The sequence below is a fragment of the Anastrepha ludens genome, chromosome 3, assembly GCF_028408465.1.
Source record: "Anastrepha ludens isolate Willacy chromosome 3, idAnaLude1.1, whole genome shotgun sequence".
Taxonomy (NCBI): Eukaryota; Metazoa; Arthropoda; class Insecta; order Diptera; family Tephritidae; genus Anastrepha; species Anastrepha ludens.
The window spans coordinates 2,836,650-2,863,675 of NC_071499.1; the positions used below are offsets into that span (position 1 = coordinate 2,836,650).

At 36.7% G+C, this 27,026-nt stretch overlaps 1 protein-coding gene across 8 annotated transcripts in view; it reads left to right on the forward strand.

The window, feature by feature from the left end:
- Nucleotides 1-1,555: 1,555 nt before the first annotated feature.
- The window catches only part of LOC128856831 (myogenesis-regulating glycosidase), a 44,171-nt gene continuing 18,700 nt past the window's right edge, over nt 1,556-27,026 (forward strand). The window contains exons 1-2 of one of the 8 annotated variants that reach the window (XM_054092196.1): nt 1,556-1,965; nt 7,488-8,167. In XM_054092196.1, the coding sequence (XP_053948171.1) occupies nt 7,625-8,167 (543 nt within the window). In that variant the 5' untranslated portion in view covers nt 1,556-1,965; nt 7,488-7,624. The remainder of the gene's footprint in view (nt 1,966-7,487; nt 8,168-27,026) is intronic. The other 7 variants (XM_054092197.1, XM_054092198.1, XM_054092199.1 and 4 more) reach the window with 7 other exon arrangements.

Here is a 27,026-nt window from a genome sequence, read left to right on the forward strand (position 1 = left end):
ACGATATTGAAATCCATAGAGAAAAAATCGGCGCAGTCTGATACAAAGGCCAGCTGTACCGTACCCTTTAGTGACTACTTCTAAACTAGTTCAAAAAGGATACAGAGTTGATAGTTTTGATTGGATTTTAAAATAACGTTGTTTCTACTGTGCAGTAACGAATGTTGATGTGAATGTTTATTTAGTGCGATTCTGCCTTTTCCAAATTGGATAAAGAAACAAAGCGAATGGGTCTGGTGGTGAACGAGGGCAAATTGAAGTACCTCCTGTCATCAAACAAACAGTCGGCGCACTCGCGTATTGGTCACGTCACTGTAGTCAGTTATGATTTCGAGATTGTAAGAAATTTCGTTTATTTAGGAACACCAATAACAATGTCAGCTCTGAAGTCCTCTCTCAACGAACAAAACTAACACTCTACAAGGCTCTCATCATGACCGTCCTATCGTATGGCGTAGGAGCTCGGACGATGACAATAAACGATGAGGCGTCGCTTGTAGTGATTAAGAGAAAGATTCTGTGGAAGGTTTTCGGACCTTTGCACGTTGGTGATGGCGCGTATCATTGGCGATGGAACAATGAGCTTTACGGCGACATAGGCATTGTGCCGGAAATAAAGATCCCGTGGTTTGGCTTGCTGGTACCAGCTGGTGGTAACAGAGGAATTGGAGGGTCTCCTCTAACTTGGAAAGAACAGATAGAGATGGACATGGTTTCACTTGGTGTTTCCAACTGGCGCGCTTTGCTAAGAAGAATAATGGATCAAAGCTAGCGCAAAACAGGTCTAAGATATAGGAAAGATACAGTTAAAGTGTGATTCTGCTTTCAAAAAGTTATCGAACACTTGTCTTGAAACGGTGCCTCATTTACTGCTGGTGGAGACGCAGGTTGGGTTTACCTGTCGTACGCGTAATGTTACCTCAGATACTTTCAAACGCCTGCGTAACGCCGAGACTCCTAGGCAAGTTCCTCGGATGAGATATCGTTTCTGCACTAAAATATCACAACGTGTTTTACTGGCGGAGCCCAAATAATGATTACGAATGAAGTCATGTGTCATACTAAAAATATTAGAGTGATAAGAGGGGTGCATAAGGTAAGGAATAGCAAATATTATCTCAAACAGATCTTAACTATGCCAATTATCAACGACCCATGAAATTTGTATTTGCCTTAGTACGAAGGTTTGTATGTATGTACGCATCCACATATGCCATAAGTCTGGCTGTCCGCCCGCTGATAATTAGCGAATAGCGAATGAATTGCCAAACATTTGGGGCTAATAAGTGAGTTGTGAAGACGAGAGGAGGATACTCCTTCGCCTACCAATGTTAATTACACTTTGAATTCTCACCACAGGTCGAATACACACGCACGAATGTGTAGTTGCTATTACCGGTAGTTATGCGCGGGTTATAAGAGACTTTATCGCAGTTTTCGTGTTGAGCTCAAGTGTTTATTTACGTTTGCACTTGTGTGTTGGTGAGCCGGGGCGTCAAGAATACGCTCGCGATCGCTCTGCTGTTAGGTCTGCGCTTTTGGCGTTGATTCAAACAACTACAGTGTTTTCGAATTTTACACCGAGCGCACACATAACACGAATAGCGCAGCGCGGAAATAATAACATCCTAGTTTTTCGGTGAAATATTTAGTGTTAGCGTTGAATTAAGTAATATTTACTATGTATGAGAAGCATAATAAATCAAATATCTGGTGTTTATAAAAAAATATATTTTTAAATAATGGACAACAAAAAAATATTTAAGTATTACTAATAAATGTGCGACATAAAAAATGAATATACTCAGTGGTATTTACATAATTCCTCAACCCCAAGTGTAAAAAATTATTGGACGGCGATTAGTGTACATAAAAAATTATAAAAATTTCTAAACATTCGCACCAAATTCAAATCAGATAAAGAAACATATAATTTCCAACTAGCCAGTGCCATAAAATCTACTCGTACGGCAAGAAGAATTCGATCAGTCAATTTACTATGAACATATGGGCATTTTCACGGTAACGGACGCGACATTTGTACGCTTTTAAGTGCGTCCAAAACAATGAAGACAAAGTAAAAGTTTATATATATTGATAATGTTTTAAAGGGCTGAGGGAGTGCTAGATTTTAATATATACGGGAAAGATCTTTTACAAATAAGTACGTAGTTATAAGCAATTATAAAGTGATACGGACGCGACAAAAAATAGAAGTTTTTTTGAGGCGCATTCAGAAATATACAAAATTCAGCAAATTAAGGATTTTTTTATATATACAATATATATGTTAATAAATGCGAACAGATGACTGTTATTCGTAGGTTTATGAAATATGATAATTTTCTCTTCGTTTTTTTTAATTGAGTATAGAAGAAATACGGACGCGACAAAATTTTCCATGAGCTAGGAAATAGAATTTTTTTCATTATAACACTTCAATTTTATTGAAAATAAAAACTCAAGTAATATTACAGTAAAAACGACTTAAAAAATTTAAAAGAAGAAAGTTATTAGTTTTTAGGATGGTCTATTTTAATTATTTTCTTTAATGAATAGGCCGTCCGAGCAACTTTAATACATTTACTGTCGAAATATGAAAACCAATGCATACTTTTAACTCCTTTGATATTTGGAACATTTTGCCATAACTCTGACAGTTGATTAGAAAAACTATCAATTTGTGTTCCAGAGATATACAAAATTTTAACTCCATCAGTGTTGTTCTTAGCACATTCATAGAAGCATAAGGCATCACCGAGAATGATATTCTTGCTTTAACGATTTGCCAGAATTTTCGTTTAACTACGGCACCTATTCCGTCTACAGCACCTTTGCCATGTGAAGTGAAAAAATTCCAATCTAAGATTCTTCTTTCATTTTCTCTCTATATTTCGTTGTTATTGCTTTACTTGTTTCTTTTGCCGTTTTTGCCATCTATAAAATTTTTAACTTGTGCAATCTCTACGGCTTTATTTAAAATTTAAGGTTCGCGGTAACGGACGCGACAAATTTCAAACACCAATAAATTTTATTAATCGTTTTTGTCGAGAGTCAATGGCTACTTTTCTTAAGTGCAATAAGTTATTTGCTTAAAGTCTGAAAGCAATTTATATTTCAACACTTTTTGCACTAATGAGAACAATAAATGCTATTTTTCGGTAACGGACGCGACATACGAATATAAGCAGAAGTAATAAAAAAAAACTACCGTTTTTCGATCTCCACTAAGTCTCTTTGCTTGTTAAACATTATGTTACTATCAGTAGAAGATTTTTAAATTATAAAAACATCATAGTATTGCTTTGAATAAGGGAATATTACAAGGAAAAAAGTTGGTATATTTGGTCAAAAGAGCTAGATTTTTGTAAATTTTGTATATTCGTTGTATATTTCGGCTCAAAATTAAAAGAAAAGAAAAATTCTTTTATATTTATAAAGTAAACACATTTGAGATTTATTATTCATCAACAAAAAGTTTTCAGGAAAAGTTTGAGTTTTGCACTCGTGGTTGACCTTTTTGTGAAAATGCCCATATGTATGTATGTATGCACATACACCCTTCGTTTTAACAACGATTTTTATTAAGATTTGGACTAAGCTTGAGATATGTCAAAACCGTTTATATATGTGCGTTTCCCATACAAGCGATAACTCGAGTTGAAATTGGGATTGTCCCCGAAATAAATGACCAATTGGGTGAAATCATCCAATGACTTCGTCTACTACTCACCACATAATGAACATTGAAGTAATCGCACACTTTTGTTTATATAATAATATAGGAATGATGGTGATATCTACAAACCGTGTCTCATTAGATGAAAATGGAAGACATTTTTTTGCTTTGGAGGCACATTAGACGCCCTATTCTCCACAAGAAATTAAAGGAAAACATATATATATATATATGTACATACATATAGGCACATTAAATATAAAACTTTGAAGCAGTTTATCTCGAATTTTTGATTTTTTGAGTTATGCCAAAACGTTCGTTTGAACGATATGTATTAAAATATTTTGGAAACTGAACGATGGATCAGCGAAATGAAACACAGAATTCAGCGGGAAATCATCTGGAACCTTCACATCGATATATTTTTCAATGGGACCCTGCTTATGCTGTTTTTGGCCCCTTTCTCATATAACCAACCCAATACACACATGCATATGCATTATAGTGCAAGAATATGCAAATACTTTGACAAGCAAAAAAATAATGTAATAAGGGGTATTTCAAAAGCCACATTTACAAATATAACAGTAAAAATTTAGATTCTTTCAGGGATTCATTATTTTTATTTAAAATATGGCTCCTAATAATTATATGTGAAAAATTATATCATTTAAAATCCACCACGAGTCGTCTACAGGTGAAATCTGCCAAACAATCGTTACACGAATGTCTAATTGTTGAGAATTGTCGGCAACACCTTGAGCTACAGCAGCAATATTCTCAACAGAGCGTCCAGTTTTTAGTCTGCAACTCTGTTTTCTATACTCGACAGAACCAGTTTCTTGAATTTTTTCACCAAAAAGAGTCAGGAATTTTACGATATGTTTTGCTTAAATATCGATCATTTTCGTAATAAGTTTCGAAATATTTTCACCCGTTATTCTATCGTATAAAATTTGACATCTGTCTACTTGTCACACGTCAAAGATAACATAAAAAATCTACTGTCTAGGAGTTACTCACTACTGACGTCTAGGCGTCGCTTTTGCAAGACTCTTTATTTACAATGCCCACTCTAGCTTTTTCAGTTGTAGTTTGGTTCCGATAGTTTTTCTTTTTAGGTGCTGTTTCGTGGCACTAATAGTCTCGAAAGATTTATCTTTCATATTCACATCAATTTGAACCCAATAAGGCAACATATCCTAAATTTTTATCTCTAACTACGCTACGCTGGCCCTAATTAAAAAAATAGCTCTGAAAACTTATTCATATTTTTCATTAATGAAAATGTTACAGAAACCCATCGAAGCATAAAATTTCATGTTTCATAATTCATTTCATAATTCACCTGTCCATTCTGTGGCGCAACTTCCGCAAATGCAAAGTATCGTACTTTGAAAATATTTTATTTGAATTTATTCCACGGAACAGTTCAAATAAAAATACATTTTAAAAAGCTAAAACACCCACCTGACTGTAATTACTAGCGGCGTCGCATAGGTATTATCTGCTTTCAAAAAGACACAATAATGGGCCATAAGGGGAAAAACTGCATGCATATTACATTCATATGTATGTATGTATGTATGTATGTACCTGCTATTTATATACATGCAATTCATGGAGTTAATTTGCATTGATGCGCCTCTAACGACTCTTTTTATAGAATTCAAAGCTGAGTTCGGGAGCTAATTTTACATTAATAATGTAAAGCTGTTTCACAATTAGAAATTACACTGATACACAGTCAAAATAATCTAAGAACCGCAATTAGTTTGCTGCGGGTGATTTTATCGCCTTTTAGACTTAAACAAAAATCAAAAAACACAAAAGAAAGATTTTAAATTATGAACTGACTGTATAATCATTAAGTGCTTAATATCTTAGCTAATCCATACAAAATACAAATAGTTTTGGACATACAACAGAGTGAATTCTCATAAAGGGTGTGCGTTTAGCGTAGTTTTATCGAACTGTGACTTATTTCGGTTTTTATATTTTACCGAGAAATCAGGTAATGCAGCAATGTCAATGCAATGGCTAAAGCCAGAAGTATGCAGCAGTGCATGTGAAGAGTGCTGACGACTTTGTCGCTCTCCAGTACAGTTTGTTATATTTTTGTACTCTATCGACTTTGCCGACGGAGCAAATTTGATTGCGCCGTCGGCCTTGTGACGCAACAGTGCTTAAATTCCTCTTGCTTTTAATTTTTTTATGATGCTTTTAAATGCAAGCTTCTGGCAGGACCTATGTATGTACACATGCATATGCAAGCAGATCAACATTCCCATTAACGCAAGCAGATATCGAATGCATACCGAGGAGTTTTGGGTGGTATGGCATTAAGGCTCAGAATGCCAAACTCCATCATATCTTAAAGTTGATTAAAGTATACCCTGTTTAAATCGCAGTGACCATCTACTCTATACATATTTATGTATGTACTATCACATACTATCCACATCCCTCTACATATATGTAGATGCACGTATATGTGTATGTACTTACCCTGCAGGGAAAAATATTAGATGCCAGTTTACATTTCAGCCCAACCAGCTCGTTTTTCATCTTTTTTTCATGTCCTATGAAATTTCAATTGTCCGACCAAACATCAGAAAAATACCAGTTAAAACACCAACTCATACTAACCAAAAAATTCTAGTCCACTATGTTTCTAAAATAACCAGTGTTAGGCCAGTCAAATATAAAAAAACATCCATTCCCACGTTGGAAAATAATTTAATTTATATTAAAAGTGTGCACAGAATTTATTTGTTCTTGAAATGACAGGAAACTTCTTCAGGTACAGTAATTGGTTAAATAATGAGAAATTGGTTCAAACTTACACCGCTTCCCTAGAATGAGTACGTCGAACATATATCCCTCACTCTCAGTTTTGAGGACGGAACTAGACGAGGAACTAACTCTGGAAGCACAGTCTATAGGGGAAGTGTCGATCTCCCACAGGATTGTCAAAATAATGCTGCGAACTTGCAACACGAAAATAACCAACTTTATTTTATTACTCCCAAGGAAGGAATGTAAAATATTGGTTGGGGTACTGACGGGACATTGTTTCACTCTCTATCACGCATCTACAATGGCCAGAACGCCGCGTGTAACTTATGCCTGAGATCGGTATATTTTAATTTCCGAAGGATATTGCTGACAAATGTTTAAACTGTTTATTAAAACTCGCCAAGACATGTATCACGAAATATGTTTAACACGACTCCAACAACACTGTTAACACTACGGACCCTTGTGGTCTATGCGAGATCTATTCAGTTCAGTAAAAAAAAATGAAACAAACTCATTAAAAGAACTATTAGAGTATTCACTTTAGAGACATAAACAAAATTAATGCCAGTAAAATTTTGGACTCATATTTTGTGTCCGGTTGTTGCGAGGATTTGTCTGCGAAATACTTTTTAGAAAACCGTTTTTTTATGAATTTAATTGCATAGAAATTTGTATGCTCCTTGAGGCTCTTCCTTCCGTGGGCTCCGTCTACGTTGTAAAAATAAAAAGTAACCTCAAATGATGTTCGTAAGCTTTCTTATCTAAAAAGAAATCAACTTAATGACAGACAAAGTAGACAAGGTGATCATTTTACTACTGGTATTATTTTCTAGTCAATGACGAACTAGTTGATTTCATCCACTCAGTCCTACTATTTGAAGTAGAATGTCTCCATACTAGTTTGTCTATTCCTGGAGGGTGCATACATGCGTACATATGTACATACACGTGTAATTCTTATAAAATATACAATTTTGTGTTATTGAATTTGTAATGGAAATGGAAGCAACAGTGATACACATACATGCACACGTACCATATAGATATGTACATAGTTGTATGTAAAGGTAATTCGTGAATTCAAAGCATGAAATCGAATTAATTAGCATACCAATTAACTAAATAAACCGAGTTGCTTTTAAAATGAGTGATAAAGTAAGAAAACAAGATGAACAAAGTCAAACAAACGAGGAACAACGAGAGCCACTGTTAACAAACGACCCGCGTCCACGGTCATCGAGCACTGAAAGTGAAAGCAGTATTCCATATACGGATAGACTCAATGATACCAATACCAGCTCCACTATCAGTAGAGCTTCCAGCACCAATGGCAATGCTAGTAGAGAGCAACTGCCCGAGGGCAACACCAAACATGTGCCTTTGGTTGTACACCGCCTTGATGTCCAGGTACCGATTGTCATAGAGGTGCACGAAAAGGACAACCGACATGAGACTGACCGCACGGAACCGACGCAGTTTCAAAGCAGCGAGCGTTCGGCGAGTGGCGCAGAATCGCCTGAAATTTTAGCCAACGTTGAGCCGGCTGGTAGAAATTTGCGACGTAACTCAATATCATTACCGATGGGCATCGATGCTGTCGATCTGGAGGCTTTGCGCCTAAAGTATCAAATGCAGGATCAGGATGCACTCAGCGAGGAGGAAAAAAGCGACAGCCATGGCGAAAGTGTGAGTACATATATTACATATTTACATAATCATGTACATAAAGTCAGTAATATAATCGACTAAATGTGGATATGAAAAAAACTCAGAACTTTTGCCACGAAAAAAGTCAAACTAAGCAATCATTTTACTTTTGATATTTTTTAATATAAACAACTCATCTTTGCCCATTTATGCACCTATTTCTGTATAATTTATTGCTTGAATTAATGAATGAATTTGAAGAGGTCGAGCCAAGGAGCACCAGGAGATTTGGTGGCTCCTAAAACACTCAGGCTAAAAAGCCCATTGTATTTAAAGCTCTGGAAAGGGGGTAGATAGTCAAGGAGGGAGGGAGAAAAGTATCAGAGAAAGAGATAGGAAAGAATAGAGACAGAGATAGAGATAGTTAGTCCTGTGAGAATTTTCCAGATTCTTTGGCAAATCTGTAAATATCCTCCAGTTTTAGAGAACGAATATTACTCATTCCCATGACATCGGAACCCGTAGTCGCGCTCTAGCAAAGGCAGGACACTCACAGAGAAAGTGCTCAGTGCTATCCGCCTCCTCCAAGCATGACAGGCATACCGGGTCCTCGATGATTCCAATGGTGGTCATATGCTGACCCCATGGGTTGTGTCCTGTAATGATGCCGACCATCAACCGAATGTCTTTCCTTCTAAGTTTTAGTAGAAAGTTTGACAGTTTTCTGTTCGGACTTGTCACAAAACACTTTGCAGTTCTGTTATGTAGATTGCCTACATAATCGTTGATCCAATTCTTGATTCCTGCGGGACTGATTCCGATTATTGGCTCTGGCCCCTGTGGGGGCACCGCTGATCCACGGTTGGCCAATTCGTCGGCAATTTCGTTTCCTTGAACACCGGAGTGTCCCGGAACCCATATAAGTACAAACCTGTTTTGTCTTGCGACAGAATTAATTATTGCTTAGTATACTTAAATTAATAAGGGCCTTTAATTCTCAGTTTCCACAGGAGACGAGAGTTGAAAGTGTCGGTAGCGGAGGAAGCATTAGTATTAGTAAGTCCGCGTTCATAAAGGTAAACGTTTGTGGCTTCAACTCGTTACATGTGATGCTCGCGCTCTGTCAACACCGTTTGTGTTTGTCAATGTTGTTGTTGGCTATAGACTAAAAACTAACAATTTCAAGGTGTGTAAACACGACGGGCAACACCAAAAGAGAATTCGCAATGTTGAAGCAACAAAAGTCTCCCTGTATGAACGCGGTCTAATGAAACCCTCTTGAAATGGAGTTGGCAGCATTGAAAATAGTGAGTTATACCAGTTTTATGAGGTATGTTAATCGAAAAATTGTAACCAAATAGTTCGGCAGTTCAGTTTAAAACATCACCGCTGGAAAAAATTCAAGAATATCAAAATATAGCTGAAAGAGCGCTACAACATATGTGTGTATGTATGTTGAAAAGGTTTTGCGATCTTACTTTTATTGTTCGTATGTGTTAACGGAAATTTTGCCATGCATTTTATTTGCCTTGAAATGTTGCCAGCAACATCGATTGCCAAATGAGAAGAAACGTTGAAATGAAAATTGAAGAAATGTAAACAAACAAATTTATGGGCAGCAGAGACAATTTGCGAATTTTGATAAGACAATTGTTTTTAAAAATACAAATATAACTAATTGTATTATCTTTAACAGGTTGTGCTATATGTACTACTACCCACCTCCTCGTTGGCCATTTGTGAGAATTTCGCAGCCAACATATTCGCCGTGCTACGCAGCATTTGCTCCACAAGTGACTCCAAGTGCTGTAAAAAAAGCTCAAACTTGGTGTTCCGAGCCATCTTTGCTTTTCCTAACTCCTCAATACTTTTCAATTGCTCCACAATTTTCTCTGCTGAAGATTGCAGAACAGCAGTAGAGTTATTGGGGCACTTTGCCAATGTATCAGGTGTCGCCGGGTGGAAATAGAACAGGAAGAATGTTCATCAAGTTGTTTATGTTAAAAGGTATCGAAACTTATACTAAATCTTACATACCTACAGCCGGGGTAATCGAAACTTTGGTCGAAGCTGATGACTGCTCCTAGACTGCCCATGCTTGGAAATGTTCTATAATATTCTAATTAACACAAAAAAATATATAAACAAGATTTACTTACACTCTTGGTGAAGACATTTCGCTATAAAATGTCAAGAACTCGGAGTATTTAAACTTAAAACTTTTCTAAACTTGCCGCTCAATTTTAAATGGCATCTAGGGTTGCCACAATGGGTCCTTTGAGTCCGTTGCGGCAACGCACTTGACTGACGTGACGTGTAAGACGTACCGTGGTGCCACAATGAAAGTATTGCCGCATATAAACAAAAAGGGGCAGATGTTCTTTTCGTGAACGCAAATACCATATTTCGTTAGTAAAAACAGGTTTTTGTTGGTTGTGAAATATCTCATAAAATTAATGCTTATTGAAGCGAAAGAAGGTTTTAATAGAATTTATGGTAGTCGTAGACGGTGAGTACGACCGTAACTTCGAGATCTGGACGCACATTCCTTTTGCACGACAACTTGGTTAAGCCTTGCGTTTTCTCTACTCTTTTAAGATTTTATCAAAAAGTTAAGGGTGCATTTGAATTGACTAAAATCATTTAAATTCCATTTATTTTCTGAATTTATTGTAATAAAAAACACCATCGATAAAAATGGCGTGCGGCACATATGTGGCGCCTTCGACTCAAATACACACAGGGTCTCTTCTTTTCGCCAAAAGTTAGCAAGTGGCGAATAGATGAAGCAACTCGTACAAATGAACGTATATTGGCAACGCGGGAATAGAGCTACCTTAAATTACTTGTGTTTGTAAGACCCCATTTACACGATGTCTCCACTGGAAGGGAAACATTTTGTTCGGGGGTGAAGGACGGCCGCGGAAGAGAGAAGGGAATTTGTCTCCTGTACTGGCGACACGCTTTGTGCTTCTTATTCGTATTTCCAATCCTAAAGCAATTTTTGACAGTTGCTTCATTCGTTTTCTTCTTTCGTGGAAGAAAGTTCTAAGTTATGTGTTGGTTTTCAAGCAAACGGAAGATAACAACGATGACAAACATACAAACGCTGCTTGGGAAATGCACAATTATTTTTGCTAGTAAAGTAGTATAATTTAAAATAGTTATGGGACATGTTTATGTTGATTTCTAATTTTTCCCTGCATTTCTAGATACTCAGTTTAATTTTAAGTTAATTATTTACATATGAAGTATTTTTAATTTAATTTTTTTTATTCAAGTATAAGAATTTATAAATATATTTCAATAAAAAAACCAACAAATTATTTATTATTTAACCAGTTTGCATTTTTCATTCATATATTTAAGAAACTGTTGTCGAACGCTCTCTGCTTTACATGTAAGCGCGTGCTAGAATACATCCGAATCAGACGATGCTAAAGTATTAAATGTCAAAATGTCGCCGAAAACATTTCTGCCCGTGTGCCCGCGAATGAGACATGAAAAGAGAATTTCCAGTGTTTCCCTTCCAGTGGAGACATCGTGTAAATGGGGTCTAAGACGGTCTAATATACATAACCATACTCGCTAGCGGCGAATTTTACTCGATAACTTCGCATGCAAAGAAGAGTAGAAGAGGCCTATAATCTATTTTGCTGTCAGTCAAATTAGTTGCCGCAACGAACGGAACCATTGTGACCAGCCTAATACGCATTTACACTAAATGTGAGAAAATGTTGCTGGCTCACAAGGTGAATAGAGTACTAATATACCTTGCCGTGAGATACATACGAAACTTCACGCATATTTCACGGCAATGTAATTTGTATGGATTTTTACAGCCATTTCACGTGAAATGCGATTTAGTACTATGCTTTGCACTCGAACTTTAAAGACCCTCTACAAAAAGCAATAAATACAAAACAAATTAATATTTTACGGAAAAGTAGTTTGCTGGACAAAAACTAAGCTTTCGACTTAAAACTTTGACTGACCAACTGTCAGCAATGGACTCTTATTATTTAAGATATTTAAACAAAATTTAGAATGTGATGTAAACTTACTTACTTCATCCGAGGCTTTGTTGTTGGTCTTCACTTGAATCGGTGTTTTTATGTAGCGGGTCGCAAACCCTGCGCACAACCATATATCCTGGGCTGCTTCGTCTTCTCACTTTAACTCTCTCTCAAACGGATGTTTGGAAGCTACCCAGAGGATACTTGAAGTCGTCAGCTGCCTGGACCGTATGCAGAAGAATCGTTCTGATCACTCCCAAGTGAATGGCGATCAGGAACTTTCCCCACTTGCGTGGACTTCTACACACGGAACCATCCTCCTGTCATATAATGTAAACACTTACAAATATAAAATTATAATTTATACTTTTATATTTACACCAAACTCTCTTTTTACACGGTCTTTTATTGTATGATTTTCAAATAACACAGTTAGGTAACACAATATGAACTTTTTAAAACTCGCCAAATCCGACTGTGCATTAAAATTTCAACGTACCATAATTTTTAGATTTCCTTTGGCTGGATAACAAGGGGACGCAAAATTAATAATCCAATGTTGATTGTGAATCATTTTTTTTACTGAATAAAATAAATAATTTTTAGTGATCTTTACTTGACCTCTGCGTGCTCCATTTTCTTGTCTTGTATGTTTGTATGGTGCAGCTGTCTAGTGATTGACGTACGCCATTTGCAACAGTTATAAGTTTTCCCATAGAGTGATTCATTTTGTGCCAGCTTGTATAAACACCTCGAGGAAAGACAAAAAAGTCGCTAATAACAATAATTTGAATAAAACGGGTGGGCTGGTTATATCTGACATATCTACTAGCATTTTGGTTCAGTCCGTAATAAAAGTGTAGCAAAATTTATTTTTATTCCTAATCTCAATTTTAATGTTTATCTATTTCTTTTGCATGGTTTTTTGAAAAACTGTCTTGAGTTTACGTGAATAAAAAGAGTTGGGTGTATGTGTGCAATGTTTATTATAATTTGATGTCATAAACAATTTTTTAAATACCTAATTTACAAATTGGCATTTGCTTGAAGGTTTAATATTATACTTAGACTTTTGACGGGTGCGACAAATATTTATTATCCCTCGTTCTTTTTATATTTCCCTTTCTTCAACTAAATTCAACTTTTATGATCAACGGTAATTATAAGCTTCACAACCTGTTATGTATATGTGTAGGTGTATGCGCACGTACTTACGTATTTTCAAATGCGTGTTCTTTAAGGTGTCGTCAGAATTGGCAACGAAGTGCTTTCCGATTACTTGTCAAACTGGAAAATTTCGGAAAGTGATTGCAAGAAGTAAAGTATTTTTTCCCCCTTTTTATTTCCTCTCGACACAGCTCAAATCTTTCTGTAGCTCTTTTAGAAATTAATTTGCGTCTATGTGGTCATTCATAAATTAAGAGAGTGAAAATAAATTCCTATAAATTGCTGACAAAAAACAGAACTATTTCCAAGTATCTAAAATATAAATTGCATTAATCAAAGAGCAGCAACTTCAAAATCTTAGATCTTAAAATCTCAGAAGTTACCTTTTATTAAAAAGTATCCATTTTATTTTAATAACATCCTGCTTAACCAGTGTAACAAATATCAGGTCAGTCTATATGTTCGTGCGTTCTTTAAAGGTGGTTTTAAAATTAATAAACAAGATGTTTAAAGTATTTATTAAACAATAATATATTTTCCTTCATTATTTACAATGTCTTCCCAACGTTTGGAGAAAATTTTTAATTCCCTGCTCAAAAAATTGTTTCTCCTTGGAGCAAAAATACGCTTCGATATCCCTTTTTATAACTTCTTTTGAGGAGTAGTTTTTGTTACTCATATGGGATTGAAGTCTACAGGTGATAATCACAAAGTGCAATATCCGGAGAGTATGGTGGATGAGGCATTAGCTCTCATCCGAGCTCGATCAGCTTGCCTAATGTTTGCCTTGCGGTATGAGGTCTTTCGTTGTCGTGGTGAAACAAAACTTTGCGTCTATTCACTAAAGACGGTAAATTTTTGTTAAGTTCCTCATTCAGGTTTGATAGCTGATGGGAATAATAATCAGGTTCCAGAAGTTCATAATAAATAATACCGACCACATCCCACCAAATAGACAGGAGAATATTCTTGGGGTGAAGGCCATCTCTGGGGGTCGGTTCTGGTGTTTCATCTTTATCTAATCATTGGCGTTTGCGAACAGGATTACTGTAAAGGACCCATTTTTCATCACCAGTAAAGATACGGTTAAAAAAACTTTCATTTTCAAGCCGTTGCAGCAGCTGAGAACACACACTCACTCTCTGCTGAAGGTTGGCGACGGAAAGTATATGCGGAATCCATTTTCCCAGCTTTGAAACCTTTCCCAACTGAACCAGGTGCCTGTGAACTGTTCCATGCGATGAACTTAACCTCTGAGCTATCATATCGACTGCCAAATTTGGCTCAGCTTCCACGAGTTCGAGCAAGGCGTCGGAGATAAAGACTTCAGGACGACCAACGCGCGTGGCATCCTCCACGTCGCAGTTACCACTTCGGAATTTTGAAAACCACTTTTGCGCAGTCCTTACACTCACGATATCCTCTCCGTGAACAGAGTTTATTTCTGCAGCAGCAGTTGTTGCATTTTTACCACTTTAATAAAAAAAAAAAAATATGCCTCTAATACGCGTTCGAAGATTCCATTTTATTTTTTAACAACATGTGCTTCTATCCGCGATTAAAATCACTTGTTGAGTGCACAATATATCAAAGAAAATATATATAGTTCCGTTACATTCCGCGAATAATTTTTTGTATGCAAAAATCGTACAAAAGTGAAAATATGTTATTAATATAAATATCAGCTGTTTTGTATTTACATAAGAGAGCAAATTTGCTAAATTTCTGAGCTATAATTGAAAATTTTATAAAATTTATTGATCAAAAGAAAAATGTGCTGTTATTTATTTCCTTCCCCTGACCTGAGACTAAAGCAATGGCACATCAAAAAAGTATGTTTTCTGTAGAAAGCTAAAGAACACAATTTATAATATTATTATTATTTATTATTTATTTATTTTACCTATGTGCACACACTTCTTACAGACTAATTTCAGCGATAAGTAAAATAACTATCGAACATGATTTAAATATCTAAAAAATAGAATATAAAGTAATACACTTTTCGGAGAAGAAAAGTCTAGCTGGATAGAACCCGAGATTGAATTAAATTCACTTAAAGCCCGAACAAGAGGAAAATTACGCGAATACTCCGTTTTACATTTAGCACCATAAAAAGCTAAAGAGCTACGTAGATTACGCTGTAATATATTGAAATTAATTCTTTCCAAGAGAAATGAGCAGTCACTACTGCCGTTGATGATATTATAAACACCTCAAAGCGAGGGGACTGATTTTCTTACATCCAAAAATTTTAAGTTAATGAAAAGCAAACGAAACGAGTAATTAAGAAAATTTTGTGTAAGTATCCCGTTCAATTATGTTTATGTAGATTTTACGACTCGGTCTCCAAATGAAAGTAAATGAACAATAAAATCATAATAAATAAAATGAAAGCAGCATATTCCAAATTGGATCGCACGAAAGACGTATGTACATATTATATATAATAATTTAAGACTAAAGGGTCACCCTAAAACCATGTAAGCTTTCGAAATAATATGACTATTGAATAAAAAGTTACTCGAAAAAATAACGCCAAGATCTTTAAATTCATTCAAACTTTCCAACAAAGAATAAGAAATGTTATAAGGCGTCGGCAAGGCATTAAACCACTTTTTGATGTTTAAAAAAAGCTGAAAGTTTAAGATCAGTAATGCAATTGGGGTTGTATGTCAGAAGATTCTACATTTTATGTACTTATTGCAGAATGCATTGTTTATTGCATTGTTTTAAAAGCATCAAACACTTTTAATAATTTCTAGCACATTTGTCCATTTTTTGTCTCGTCCTGCGATAAGTTTAGGGTTTCTTCTGCAATTACTGGAGCGGAGACAAATCTAATTCTATGCGAGTAGTTTGGCAGAACTTTCTACAAGAATAACAAGCAAGTCGAAAAAACATGCCAATTGATTTGTTTTCTAATACGTGTAAGTGCAGTGTAAATTACGTAAGGTTCCGTTTTTAAATTGCTTGTAGAACGGATGAGATGGGCTTTCTTAAGGGGTTATATACCTTGTGTTTTTCAAAAAAATCAAAATAAATTTTATTTCTTTATCGTAAAGTACAATCCCTTGAGAACATTTTCCAAAAATTTCATAGAGATCTGAGCAATAGATCGAAAGTTACAGCGTTTTAAATTGTGCGTCGTCACGTCCTGAGCGTACGGCCTCATGCGGCGCTTGAAACTTTAAACGCGATTATCTCAAAAACGTGTTTTTTCCAAAAATGCTTTGGCGGTGGACGCGATTGCAAAAAAAGTATTCAACCGATTTTTATAATTTTTTTTTTAAATTGTTCGTAATTGATGTCGCCTCTTAGTGAACGATCAACTTTTTATGTATAAATTTTTATTTTGCAGATATGAATTTTTTAATGCCAATTTTAGGACTGTAGAAGTGGAGTTTTTTAAAAACATGTTCCTATTTTCACAAAAATCAAAATATTTAATATATTGATCGTTCACTAAGAAGATATAACCCTATACTAATGAAATCTTTTCGATTTTTTGATTTCAGTTGACTTGGTGGACTTGAATCGCGTCCACCGCAAGCCTCTTCCAAAAAAAGGGTCTTGGGGGAAAACGCCATAACTCCGCCATTTTTAAATATTTTTACACAAACAAAGCCTTTTTTTTCTTTAAACATTGTAATATCCAATAATAAAAACTTTTATACAATAAAATTATTGCTACATATCTTTAAAAAAAACCCAACTTTCGCTAATTTCACCGGACCACAAGGTATATAACCCCTTAAGCTAAAGAGGTAAACATTTCTAGTCGAAAAATGATAGCACCTTAAAAACGTAAAATCGTCACAATAAAGAAGCGATATAAAAAACAAGAGTACAATTTGATAAAATTATGAAAACTACAATGAATTTTGTGCTCATAAAAATGTCAACGGCTTTAGCGTACTTACACGCGCAGATGCAAATATAGAAATATTTGCCGAAAAAAATGCTAAGCTAACATTTTAAACTGTTTTTTGCAGTTTGACCGCACCGAAATAACAGTTTTTCTTTGAGTTAAACTCCTTGGCTTTATTGTTCCATTATTTATATGAATGCACGGCACTAACACCAAGGTGGTGTATCCGTTTTCTGCTTCGTGCAAGACATTTACAAATAATGTATTGAATGAATTTTCAGTGCCAATTTTACAGAATCGACCAGTTTTGTTTAAGTGGTATTTCAGGTTACAGTGGCCTATAAAGTAACCAGCTATTAGTCTTTAGTCTACTCTGCTGAGTGAAAATAGCTCATCAGAAATTCTTGTGGCCGGCGTTAAGGATTGCTTCACTTGTCACTGACCGATAGAATGTCACCAGTGTTCAATGAATTTCTTCTCTTCCCACCTCCTGAGAAATTCGTTAATGTTGTCTGTATGCAGCAGGAATCTGCATAAACCCCCATTTAGTTTAAGTTATAGAAAATACTTTGTATTATTCCTACAGGCATTCTTTCTTTGTTATACCTACAGGCATTCCTTCTAAAATAACAGTAGAAACATCCGATCTCTGTAACCGTACCAAAAATTAGCATGTACATACATATAATATTGTTATCATATTTGTTTTTCCATCTGTATTTTTCGTTAAGCTAACAGTGCCTGCTTTGCAGATTTGATACTATAAATAAGGTTGCGAAAATACATTGCACCCTCTTCTACTTGGTGCGTGAACAAATCCACACATTGTTTTTCACTCGGAAAAAATAATTAACAGGATTAAGAAAATACTTAATTCCTCAAAACATTGGTGACCCCGACGTGATCGAATAAATCATAATATACATATATAATTATTCGATTAACCGTATCGTTTTAGAATTTTCGTATCCCAAGTAGAAGTAATTTCGGTACGCATATTTGTACGCACATAGTTTAAAACATATGTACATTTTCGTCGCGGCCGTGAGTGTTTGTATACCCATTTACACAAGTACAGCTATCGAAGGCAAAACAGGTTGTTTTTCGCTTAAAATAAAGACATTTGGTGTTTTTTCTATTAACTGTTAACGATTAGTACAAACATAAAGACAATTAGTGCAGTGAAAAGTAAATAGAACTCAACAAAAGAAAATATATTTATAAAATGCCGAAAGAGTGTAAATCGTCTGGTGAGAATCCTGGTGTGGCAGGTGAAATCGCTTTCTACAAAAAGGAAGGCAATGCGTTTCAACGCCAGCTAGATAATCTCAATAGCTTCCTTACGAACGAGCAGCTAAAAAACTTAGATGAGGCCGAACTTTCTGCGCGACTTAAACATGCTGAGCGTTTGCAGGCAAACTTCGAAAATGCACGATCAACACTTAGGCGATTGGACCGCAAGGAATTCGAGTCTGATGCTGACGAAAATTTCTCCAAAGTGTATATTGAGGTAGAGGCAAAAATTAATCGTTGGCTGAATACAAAACATAAGTCATCTGGCGCGCACTCTTCAACACTACGACAATTCTCTTGGGACGACATTACGCCGCAGCAGTTACAACGACGATCCAGGCTACCTGAGCTCAAAATTCCAGTTTTTAGTGGCTCCTATCTCGACTGGCCCTCGTTTTTCAGCACGTTTACTTCAGCAATAGACAAAGACGTGGAGATGTCCAAATTAGAAAAAATGCAGTACTTGATCACCAGCCTCAGTGATGCAGCTTTAGACACTGTGCGCTCACTCGAGCCCAGTGAAGAAAATTATGACAAAGCTTTAGATTTATTAAAAGTACGTTTTGATAATAAATTACTTCATTTCCAGGCACACATAAAGGCAATTTTCGGGCTACAAGGTATGGAAATGGGCGCATCAGATGGGTTACGAAAATTAAGCGATCAAGTAAATGCACATCTTCGAGCGCTGCAAACTTTAGCAACTACTGAAGAGATATATAATGGTTTACTCATACACCTCATCACAAGCAAACTGGATAGACAAACGCACGAAAAATTGGAAGAGAATTTATCTGCACACAAATTACCTACATGGATTGACATGTCAACGTTTTTGGAAAGAAGATGCCGCATGATGGAGAATTTGGAAAACGCTATGGTCATACAGGCACCTAGCAAACAGGTGAAAAATATTGTATCCCAAGCAAAATCAAAAGCAAGCGTACTCGTTACTGTAGGTGGTGGCAAGCCCACTCCACTCTGTATTTTTTGTGATTCCAAAGAGCATTTCATTACTGGTTGCACTTCGTTTTTGAATCTCTCTCCAAATTTGCGTTATAAGGAAGCAAAAAAATTTCATTTGTGCTTAAATTGCCTACGCAAGGGTCACACTATCAAGCAATGCAAAGCTGGCAATTGCAGGTATTGCCAAGCAAAACATAACACTTTACTGCATTTAAATGGCAAGCAAGATAGTGTACCAAAATCTATTGTGGCATCTCCTGTAACAAATAGCCAGGTTACAACATCGCAATCAGCCCTATTAACATCATTAGTTGCAAGTCCCAAACCTTTAGCCTCGAAAAATGTGTCTACCAATTGTGTGCTGTTAGCAACGGCCATCATTTTAGTAAAAAATCGTGCAGGCACATTAATTCCCTGTCGCGCTATTTTAGACTCTGCGTCTCAATTAAATTTCATTACATGCCGGTTAGCAAATCAACTTCAACTTCGGTCTCATCACTCACCAGTTTCAGTATCTGGCATTGGAGAATCGAGTCTCAATGCAGACAGATGCGTCGACATATTTGCCCAAGCGCAAGATGGTCGGTTTTCGACATCGTTCACAGCTTTAATAACACAAAGAATAACAGAATATCAGCCGAATTTTGATATCAGCATTGAGGGCTGGAACATACCAAACAACATTAACTTAGCTGACCCATCATTCTTCAAAGCAAACCGTATTGATGTTTTGATCGGTGCGGAATTATTCTACGACTTAATTTGCGTTGGACAATTTAGAATTGCTGATCACCTACCAACACTGCAAAAAACTAAGTTGGGCTGGGTAGTTTCTGGAGGCGTATCACATATCAGTAATAAATTAATAACTCTTTCGGCATTCAGAAATTTAACACCGCCACATGATAGTGCTGATACACTTTCAAACATTGTTAAACGCTTTTGGGAGGTCGAAAATGGTTTCGATTCTACTCCAGCATTATCAGAAGAGGACGCTTTTTGTGAGCAGCATTTCATACAAAATTTTCTTCGTTTGCCTTCAGGGGACTACTCAGTTAGACTGCCACCTAAATCCGATCTTGATGCTCTTGGTGAATCGCATTATCTTGCTTTACGTAGATTCAGGGCGCTAGAAAAAAAACTCCAAAAGGATCAATCCACAAAACTTTTATATTCGGCATTTATGCAGGAGTATAAGGATCTTGGTCATATGTCGCTGGCATCATTTCAAGCAGACAAACCAGTTTACTACTTACCGCATCACTGCGTTAAAAAGCAAGACAGTACCACTACAAAACTGCGCGTGGTTTTTGATGGGTCCGCTAAAACTACTTCAGGGTATTCGCTAAACGATTTGTTGCTACCAGGGCCAATCATTCAGCCAAAACTTTTTAACATCTTGCTTCGCTTTAGACTTTTCAAAGTTGCACTACTTGGCGACATATGTAAAATGTATCGCTGCATTAAAATGAGTAGCCCTGATGACCAGTTGCGGTGCATTCTTTGGCGCGATGACCCATCTGAGCAAGTCAAGACATACAAGTTAAACACGGTCACATATGGAACGAGGCCTGCTGCTTTCCTAGCTATTCGAGCTATGCATCAGCTTACATTTGATGAGGAGGAATCATTTCCAGTCGGCGCTAAAATCATTCGAAGAGATTTTTACGTGGATGATTTGATATCTGGTGGCGATTCAATCGAGGAGGTCATACAAATGAAGCAAGAGATCAGACAGCTACTTCTACGAGGAGGCTTTCCAATTCGAAAATGGTGTTCTAATGAAGTTGATGTTTTGAAAGATGAAGACGAAAGTGATTGCGAAAAATTCATAAAGTTTCATGATGGTACAGATGTGACAAAGGCACTTGGCCTTGTGTGGGAACGTATCTCAGACAACTTTCTATTCAGTTTCACACCAATCTTGAATTCGCAGAAAATTACAAAGCGATCTATTCTTTCAGTCATAGCGCGGTTCTACGATCCACTTGGCTTAATATGCCCAGTTATCACAAAGCTGAAGATCTTCATGCAAGCCTTATGGAAGGAAAAACTGGTTTGGGACGAAAGCCTGCCGCAATCGCTACAGTCCATTTGGTTGGACTTGTGTGGTCAACTTTCATTCGTTAGCAATCTTCATTTTCCACGATACGTGCTTGCACTGCAAGCCCGCGTCCAAATTCATGCCTTTTGTGATGCCAGTTTATCCGCTTATGGTGCTTGTGTTTACACACGCGTTGAAAATCACGGCGTCAACAAAATACATCTTCTATGTTCCAAGTCCAAAGTTGCACCTTTGAAGTCGATCACGGTTCCGAAACTCGAGTTGTCTGCTGCGTTGTTGTTAGCGGAATTGGTTTCAAATATTTTGGAAAATAGCCAACTATCATATGAGTGCCATTGTTGGTCGGATTCAATGGTTGTATTGTCGTGGCTACGATCTGCTCCCAGTAATTTTAACACATTTGTATCAAATCGCGTAGCTAAAATACAATCGCTTACATCAGGTATGACCTGGCATCACGTTCCAACCGAACTGAATCCTGCGGATATTCTTTCGCGCGGCTGCACTCCAAAAGAGCTTCTAAATAACACTCTTTGGGCTAATGGACCTTCATTCCTCCAATTTGATTCAGCGCATTGGCCAAGCAATATGGATTTCTTATCTAATCTTCCAGAAAGACGGCGCCATGTTTTAATTGCTGCAACTCAAATCGATGAAACTTACGGGTGCAAGTTCCAAAATTCATTCAGCAAGTTACAGCGTGTGTTTGCGTACGTTTACAAATTTTGCCACATTAAATCAAAACGAACTTTACCATCAGCTGGATTTCTCACAGTCGACGACATTAAAGGTGGTACACTGCTGCTAATCAGGAATATCCAGCAAGTGCACTTCGCATCAGAATACAAAATACTGAAAGAAAACAAACAGTTGTCTTCCTGCAACCATTTACTGTCACTCAATCCATTTATCGACGACTTTGGTTCATTACGCGTTGGAGGGCGCCTCTATAATTCGAATTTAGAATTCGAGGCAAAACACCCACTTTTGCTACCTAAGCAGCATCCAGTCACTTCCACACTCATTGAATTCTATCATCGTAAACTATTGCATGCAGGACCGCAGAGCTTATTAGCATCAATTCGTCAGCAGTTTTGGCCTATTGGTGGGCGCAAAACAGTTTCAAAAATCATTAATAAATGCTTGAGGTGCTTCCGCCTTAAGCCCAGGGTACTGCAGCAAATTATGGGTCAACTTCCTACAGACCGTGTGAGACCATCTAGACCTTTTAATACAACAGGTGTTGACTATTGTGGACCACTCCAGTACAAATGTGAGGTGCGCAACCGGCCACCCGTGAAATGCTACGTATGTATCTTTGTTTGTTTTTCAACGAAAGCATGTCATCTTGAGCTTGTCCAAGATTTATCGACGTCATCGTTCATTGCTGCACTCAAACGATTTATCAGCATTAGAGGCAAGCCAAGCACTATTTGGTCTGATAACGCTACAAATTTTCTTGGGGCAAAAAATGAGCTAGAAGAGCTGCGAAAACTATTCGCCGATCAAAATCACAATAGAGCAGTAGCTGAAGCTTGCATTGAAAATCAAATAGATTGGAAATTTATTCCTCCCCGCTCGCCCCATTTTGGCGGCTAATGGGAAGCTGCGGTCAAGTCCGCAAAACTTCATTTTTATCGCACCGTTGGCGTCTCTATTTTAACCTTCGATGAGCTTCGCACTCTCATTTGTGAAATTTCTGCTATTTTAAATTCTCGTCCCCTTTGTCCAATTACAGAAAATCCAGACGATCTTGATGTGCTTACACCAGCGCACTTTCTCATTGGTGGGTCATTTACAGCCATAGAAGAACCAATTGTTACGCATCTAAATATGAACCGTCTAAGCCGGTGGCAGCGAATTTGTCAGATGCAGCAAATCTTTTGGCAAAGGTGGAGCACTGCGTATCTATCATTACTGCAAGAGAGGTGTAAGTGGCGAAATCCCATGGCAAACATACAACAAGGTGCTATGGTGCTTTTAAAGGATGACAATCAACCGCCTTTAAAATGGAGTCTGGGTCGGGTTGAACACACCTTCAGTGGCGCTGACGGATATGTTAGAGCAGCGATCATTAAAACAGCAAATGGGCCAGTAAAACGAGCTATAACTAAGATTGCAGCACTTCCGGTTGAAACAGATTTGGTTGAAAGCCTACACCTTCCAACGGGGGGAGTATGTATGCAGCAGGAATCTGCATAAACCCCCATTTAGTTTAAGTTATAGAAAATACTTTGTATTATTCCTACAGGCATTCTTTCTTTGTTATACCTACAGGCATTCCTTCTAAAATAACAGTAGAAACATCCGATCTCTGTAACCGTACCAAAAATTAGCATGTACATACATATAATATTGTTATCATATTTGTTTTTCCATCTGTATTTTTCGTTAAGCTAACAGTGCCTGCTTTGCAGATTTGATACTATAAATAAGGTTGCGAAAATACATTGCACCCTCTTCTACTTGGTGCGTGAACAAATCCACACATTGTTTTTCACTCGGAAAAAATAATTAACAGGATTAAGAAAATACTTAATTCCTCAAAACATTGTCTTTTGTAAGTCCATAGAAAGGCTCAGAACCAATTAGAGGCATGTGTGCCCCATTTTTAGGTATTTCATTTCCCTCATGCCCCTTGTGTCCAGGAACCGAACCTAATAATACTGTAGTGACTTTCAAAGCCGACCTACCATTTAGAAGGACGGTATCGGCCATAGCTATAGCATCCCCCTAGAGCATTTTTTGCTATTGCTGATTTTGTAAAAACAATAAGATCAGAAATAAAAAGTTGGTGCATTTTAATTTTTGTTTACCATATATAGGGTGGGCCATGTAAAATTTGCTTTTTGAATCGGCTATAAAAAAAAAAAAACTAATCCAATATTTTTTCAAACTTTTTTTTATTTTGAAGATTGAACATTGTCATTTATAAATGAAAAATAATATCGTTCAAATGACTGCCACGACTGGCTTTACAGTAGACCATTCGATCAACCCAATTTTTAAGCACATTTTCGATTTTTTGGGCTCCAATTTCATGAATGGCAACTTCGATTTCGTATTTTACATCATCAATCGTCTCTGGATGGTTCGCATAGTATTTGTCCTTAACGGCTGCCCACAAAAAATAGTCCAACAGGCTTAAATCACAGCTCCGAGGCGGCCAATTGATATCGGAATTTCGGCTGATTATTCGGTTTTCAAAAACGGTAGCCAAAAGTTCGAGTGTAACTTTGGCAGTGTGACAAGTTGCACCGTCCTGTTGAAACCAAATGTCGTCCATGTCATCCTCTTCAATTTTTGGAAACCAACACTCGTTGAGCATGTCACGGTAACGCTCGCCATTTACTGTAACCGCGGAAGAAGAAGAAGACTCACCACTTTGGAAATAGGTTTTCAATATTTCCCAATTTTGTTCAAGCATATGGCGTCCCATTTCGTAAATGACAATCCTTGAAGTAAATTATGAACACATTTGACATGTCATTTGTGTTACCACCTCAAAAAAATAGTTAGTTCAAAAAGCAAACGCTATATGGTCCACCCTGTATATTCAATTTCAATAAAAGTGCTCATCGAAATTATTCACAGCTTTTCGAAATTTATTTTTCACAGATCTCCATTTTCTAGTGTATTTTAACTATTTTTAAACGTTTCTAGAGCGCTATCGAACTCATTGTAGTAAATTGTAAGCAAACAACGCTAAAAAAGAAATTCGATCTTAAAAGACGTAATATAATTTTTTCTGTTTCTTTGTAAATTTTTTTATTTGTCCATTTGTTGAGTCATAACTTCTTTTTTTTTGTATGTAAATGTAATTTTCCCTTTTCACTTGCATTTGCATTTTCATTTTTAGCTGGATCGCTTCAGCTTTGTGTGATGTTCACATATTTTGATTGTCATGTGATCTTTATTAATCAAATTGGCATCATCATTTGCTTATGATAATTTGCTTAACAATTGACGGCTTTGAGTTTTGCTCATAACGGCTATAAGTTCATGCACATATTTACGTACATAATACCTGCAAATTATCGAGGCTATTGACACATTTATACACGATTACAATGTTTGCATACAAATAGTCCTCATTAGCATTGAATACCTATTGACGTGTATGATGTGGTACAAAATGTATCAGTGAAGCAGGCAGTGGGGGTCGGTCGTCCGAAACATATAAGAAGGAATATAGGTAAGATTAAAGTTAATATCCTAACTTGGCTGGTTATCACAGTCTCAGATCAGACTCCGGCTGCCAAGTTACCTATTCAAAAGTACATTTATACAAACTTTAGCAAATATGTGCATTTGTGAATTTAAGGTTTAAGCCTAAAAATATGCCTGAATTTATTGGAGGCGACCATCGCTCTACCAACACGATCGAACTTGGATGCCAGCAGAAAATCTTAGTGCCAAGTATTAAATTTGATCAAACCAACGCACTTCGGGTGAATTAGGACTAGTTCCACTACTACTATTTTGCATTCCCTCTCTTTACTGCTAAAGCAATTACGAGTATAATTACGTGAATACTTAAACTAAATTTCCTAATTAATAACAAAGACGTCACTCTTTCCTTTTCAAAAGCGCTCGTTTTGAGGTCGATCGCAGCGTTGTATTGTGGGCAATGTTTTTTCTTCAGTTTCATAAATTAATTTATTTCTACTGAAATTGGTAAATTTAAACTTCTTTGTTGTCTTTTATTTTGATGAATATAATAATTAAGGAAATAATCAAGCCCTTCATAATAAAGTACCAAGCCTCCTCAACTGCGGCCCACGAATCATCAACATTTCTAAAATTTATGTTAGCGAATTTGACCTTAACGTTATTCCACAAATTTTCTGTTGGATTGAGATCAGGGCTTTGCGCCGGGTTATCCAGTACATTAATTTTTTCTCTTATGAGCCATTGCTTCACTGTCTTTGCAGTATGCTTTTGATCATTGTCCTGCATAAATGTCCAATTTAATGGCATAAACTCAAACACAAATGGCTCCATTTTATTCTGGAGTATATCCAGATACTGAAATCATCCATTTTACCAACCACGCGACCAATCGGCCTAACACCATGCCAGAAAAAAGCTCCCCAAACCATGATGTTTCCGCCGCCGTGTTTAATCGTCTTTTTTGTGAACCTAGGATTTAGCGCTTGATTTTTTGGACGACGTACAATAGTTTCCCATCTGGTCCCATCTTATTTATTTTGGTTTTGTCGGTCCAAAGTACATTTTTCAAAACTGAATAGATTTGTCTTTGTGGGCTTTTGCAAAGGAAAGTCGGTGTTTGATATGTCTTTTTGAGAGGACTTGTTTTTTCTGCTTCGTTAAGTCACCTTCCTACAAGCTTTCTGGACACCTGTAGACCAGAATCTTAGTTTATTGCAAGCATTATAACTAAATATTATAACTAAATTAAGAGCAATATAAACCATTTTCCGGGAGCACGTCATCATTTCAGCTATTTCTGCATAGCTTTTCCCGTTTTGACTCATACGGTATATATTTAATTCGGCC